The 4,413-nt window shown below is 37.0% G+C and overlaps 1 protein-coding gene across 1 annotated transcript; it reads right to left on the reverse strand.

Annotated features, from left to right (window-relative positions):
• Window positions 1-353: 353 nt before the first annotated feature.
• Window positions 354-3,269, reverse strand: LOC101301585 (ubiquinol oxidase, mitochondrial-like). Its single transcript, XM_004299702.1, has 4 exons — window positions 2,829-3,269; window positions 2,590-2,718; window positions 907-1,395; window positions 354-722 (listed from the first exon to the last, which is right to left on the reverse strand). The coding sequence occupies exons 1-4, from the start codon at window positions 3,174-3,176 to the stop codon at window positions 663-665; spliced, it is 1,026 nt and encodes a 341-aa protein (XP_004299750.1). The 5' UTR covers window positions 3,177-3,269; the 3' UTR covers window positions 354-662.
• Window positions 3,270-4,413: the final 1,144 nt, after the last annotated feature.

A 4,413-nucleotide genomic window follows, 5' to 3' on the forward strand; every position in this document is an offset into this window, starting at 1 on the left:
AATGTTAACATTTAAAAACCATTGAAAAGAATATGTAGAATAGAACGTTGATAGCACAAAATATTATAAAAAAGAAAAAAAAGAAAAAAAAAGAATGATGTATCATAGGATCAACTTATTCACATGTAAAAAGAAAGTCTATCATAGACTTTTCTAAATCTTTGTTCTAGTGGATGGAAAAATATTGGAGTTTAGTGTGTGTAATTTACACTACAAAGTCCACAATTATCCATGAGTTATTAATTCCATAAGTATGAATGATATTTTGAATACATCTGAACTTCTATTCATTTTAAAAAATCTTAATTGAATACCCCTGGACTTTGGTAGAATTCATAATGATTTTTTAAAATCAAGTTGAATATACCCAGACTTTGATTGATTTTTAAAAGTCTATATTGAATACACCTAGACTTTTAAATTCCATAGACTACTTTAAAACTTCCACTAATTTCATATACAATACACCCCCCTAAGTCAAGAAGCCAACTAATCCTGATAATATGGGCCATTAAAATGTTGTACTCAAAAACCAAATTACGAGTTTAAGCTGTCTATTTGGAAACGAAGCTATGTCCCTATAGATCATAGACTTCAACATATACAAGACACAGATAATATAAGATGAATATAACTCTTCAATTATTGGCAGACGAGATGACTTAGTGATATCCAATGGGAGCTGGGGCATCTCTCAGTTCCTTTCCCTGATGATGAATATCCTGGATAAACAGACATGGATCGAAGAACACGAAATCAGTAAGACAAGAAGACTTGATCACAAATTGTGCTAACTTAATAAAGAAAACAGATGATTCATAGTGAATACTGCTGTTAATACTTTAGACAGTTACAAAATTGTAGGACAATAAAGAACATGGAATTATGAGAGGCTTTGATACTCACAGATGCAAAATGGTTGACATCCCTATGGTGAGCTTCATCAGCACGAATCACAGTGATAACATCCTTCAGTTTAGCATCTTTTGGTAGCCTCCAGTAGTCAATTGCTATAGCAGGGGCCGGTACATTTTCAATCTTGCCACTATCAATATCCTTCAAGTACTCTGTATAAGAGTGAATAGCCTCCTCCTCCAGATATCCAACAACCCTGTGTGCAACCTTGGGGGAAATCATATAGAGCCCGAAGAAGGCATTGAAGAAGACTCCCTGCACAGTGAGAACAAGTAGCCTCTCATACCATGCAGGCTTCACAAGTTCCACCATTGTCATCAAGTGCATCCTCTCATTCTCTGCTTCTTCAAGTAAGGCTTTGATCCAACCACCACTCTGCTGAAACTTTCGGAGAGACCTTAAGTGCAGCAGCATTCCTCCAACCATACCAGGGACAGCTGCCACAGTTTCCAGCATCATTGCACGGCACCCATACCGTCTCTGCAAAATAAGTTTTCATAGTTGAAATCATATTGGAAAGAGTAAAGTAGGTTTCAACAATAACTAATATAGACATATAATACATCAACAAAAGATAGTCACACAAAAAACTTGGGAAGCTACTAAATAGATTAAAAAACAACAAAAGACATATAACAAATAGCAGTTTCAGTATTTGAATTGTACACTCATAAAAACAACATAACTTCACAACCCTTTCACCATGACAAGTTGGTTTTCTATCTTGAAAGCTCTCGGGTGTTACAGAAGAACCATAATGAATTCTTACAAGCAAGCTTGAAAGCCAGGAGCCAGGAAGCAACAGATTTGGTTACATTTCTGAAGATTCTCTGTAGGAATTACTGCAGAACTAGTATCCAGTTCAACCAAATTAAAGGCCAGCGATGCATTTGTTATACGACTGATAAGCAATAAGAAACAGAGATTTCTCCGCAAATCAAAAAAGAGATACGATAATAGTTATCTCACTGACCATCATCATCAAGACTACTCTTTCTTGACAACAATCCCAGTAACATTCATCATCAACCAAGGAAAAGTAACAACAGTAACTATTATGCTTAAACCATCATGCTCTAATTTCTGTCCTTTTCTTTTCTAAACCAATGCTCTGCTTTCTGTCTAAATCAAACTTTTTCCAAATACAATGTATTGCCCATCCACATTTCATTTATCAGAATATTGTTCCCACGATAATCAAAACATCTTACATTCACCAAATTTTATACATAAACCGCCATAGAACGTAATGATCAGTACACACCATAAATCTCTACCTTAAAAGTAAAGTAATGAATGCGAAACTTTTCCCACAGGAATCCCCCAATATCAAATAAAGGCATGAACAGATTTAGAAAAACAATAAAAAAAAAATAAAAAAATATCAGTGATATAAGCTTGGAATCTGATGGTAAAATAAAACAAGTTACTACAACAAAGAAGACTTGTCCCAACTTGGATCAACAGCCTGAATCTTGATCATACAACAAATATAATGGCAAATTCGTAATTACCTAACAAGATCGTTCTTTATTTTCCTCTTTCATAATTAACAGTGAAACAATATTAGAAAATATGAAATAACCACAATTAGACAATAATTAAACCCCAATCACAGTCACCATAAACCCTATTTCATTTCATTAGGCCAAAAGAGCAAGAAGATCACAAAACCTGGAAGAAGATATCAGTCGGAACTCGAAGAAGCTTGACCGTTCTGTACGCCACTTTGTCCAGAAACGTCTTCGGCACATGGTGCTTGCTCAGATCGATCGACAAATCTGCTTCATACGTCTCCCATGGCTACATCAAATTCACATCCACAATCAAAATCCACACTAATCACAATTAATTGCAAAAAATACACAACAAATTAATCAAACACAAAAAAAATAATAAATCAAAGTACTAACCATGAAGCAATTCCATGGCCACTCAGTGCCGTCCTCCCTGGTGAGCTTCGGCCTCGCAATTCCCCAATAATTCGAAATCACGACGTCTTTCTTCGCGTCGGAGCCGGAGCCGGAGCTCTCCTTCTTGTCCTTCTCCTTCTCAGCCGAAGGAGGCGGCGTTTGAATCGACGGCGTCACCGTGCTCATCATCCTCCAGGAGCCGAAAGCGGTGGCGCTCTGGCGGTGGAGATAGTCGGCTGCGTCGAACTTCGGCGTAGTACTAACGACGGTAGCAGTGGAAATGTGGCGGTTGAAGTTGCGGCCATGGCGCAGAGCTCCGGCCACCGACCTCGCCGCGATCCGGTTCATCTTCGTCGGAAAAAGAGGGTTTTAGAGAGCGTCAAAGTTGGGTTTTGGTAAGAAGCGGTTGGCTTTCCCTTTGCGTGGCGCTTTGTTTTGTGTGGGGGGGAAGTTATATGATTGAGGGGGGTTTTATTTCTCTGCTTCGCGGGCACGTGGAACACTGTGTACCCGTTTTCTTGGGCTCCAAGTTCAGCATATAATTTCACGGACGGTTCGAGAAAAATGAACGCCGATGTTTACGTGGGTTTCGCTGGCAGAAACCGTTGTGTTTTAGCCTTTTAGGGTTTTTTTTTATTCCGATGAGAAGCCTTTTAGGGGGGTTTAGGGGCACTTTTCCAGCTCGTAAATTTTGAAAATATCTTCGGATATTTCTTTATTTATCGATACAACGTTATTTATCTTTTGCTTGATAATGTTAAATTTTTCTTTTTTATAGTTGAAACCTTTAATTTTTTTACAAAAGAAAAGGTCAAAACCTCTAGTCTTTCTGCACAAACAAACACATGCGTACATGCAAATTATAGTTTCCGATTTTTGTGTACATGCTAAATCGGCTTCTCTCATTTTTGTTTCTTATTCCATATTTGGCTCTACACACGGAAATGATCGATTTTTCAATACCAATAAGTCCCAAGGATTCTAATCGATAATTTTATTTTTCGAATACGGTTATTTATTAATTTTATTTGCAATGTCTGTTTTGTTTGTATAACATATTCAAGATTTCCTTCCTTTTTGGAATATTCAGTATTAAAGTACAAGGATATCAACATTTAAGGATTTTTCATCTTTAGTTTGGATAATTAAAGGAAGTTTCTCAGCTTTTTTTTACATGTGAATGTTATTACCAAAATAACCCTTGTCCGGAATCTTCCAAGTTCATGGGAGATAGGAGGGTCACCACCCCCGGTAGTAGGGAAATTTGCGTGGTCTTGTCTCTTGCTTGCCACGTGTATGGCCTTTGTATAACCAAGAAAGTAGGGGCCCGGCGGCTTATTTTATTTTCTTTCTCTGGTCAGGAAAAGCAGGAGACCGGTAGGCGGCTAATTACAAAGAGACGGAACTCGAAACAACGTTTCATTTGGTCTATCAAAAATGAAAAGGTGTTTATTTTCTGTATTTACTATTTAGAAACGCTGAAGAAAAGAAAATATTTTTATGAAGTTTGGAAAATATAAAAGAAAGTAGTTCATTCTAAAATTCATAAGAACCACTTTCTCATCTTATTTCATTGCATTTATTA

The sequence above is a fragment of the Fragaria vesca genome, linkage group LG5 (assembly GCF_000184155.1).
Source record: "Fragaria vesca subsp. vesca linkage group LG5, FraVesHawaii_1.0, whole genome shotgun sequence".
Taxonomy (NCBI): Eukaryota; Viridiplantae; Streptophyta; class Magnoliopsida; order Rosales; family Rosaceae; genus Fragaria; species Fragaria vesca.

What these genes read in the sequence shown, in the direction of transcription:
- LOC101301585 (XM_004299702.1), bottom strand. Translation starts at nt 3,176, where the DNA reads ATGAACCGGATCGCGGCGAGGTCGGTGGCCGGAGCTCTGCGCCATGGC. An exon ending in GGCCATGGAATTGCTTCATG is followed by an intron (nt 2,719 to 2,828) that starts GTTAGTACTTTG and finishes AATTTGATGTAG; the next exon opens with CCATGGGAGACGTATGAAGC. An exon ending in ATGTCAACCATTTTGCATCT is followed by an intron (nt 723 to 906) that starts GTGAGTATCAAA and finishes CTGTTTATCCAG; the next exon opens with GATATTCATCATCAGGGAAA.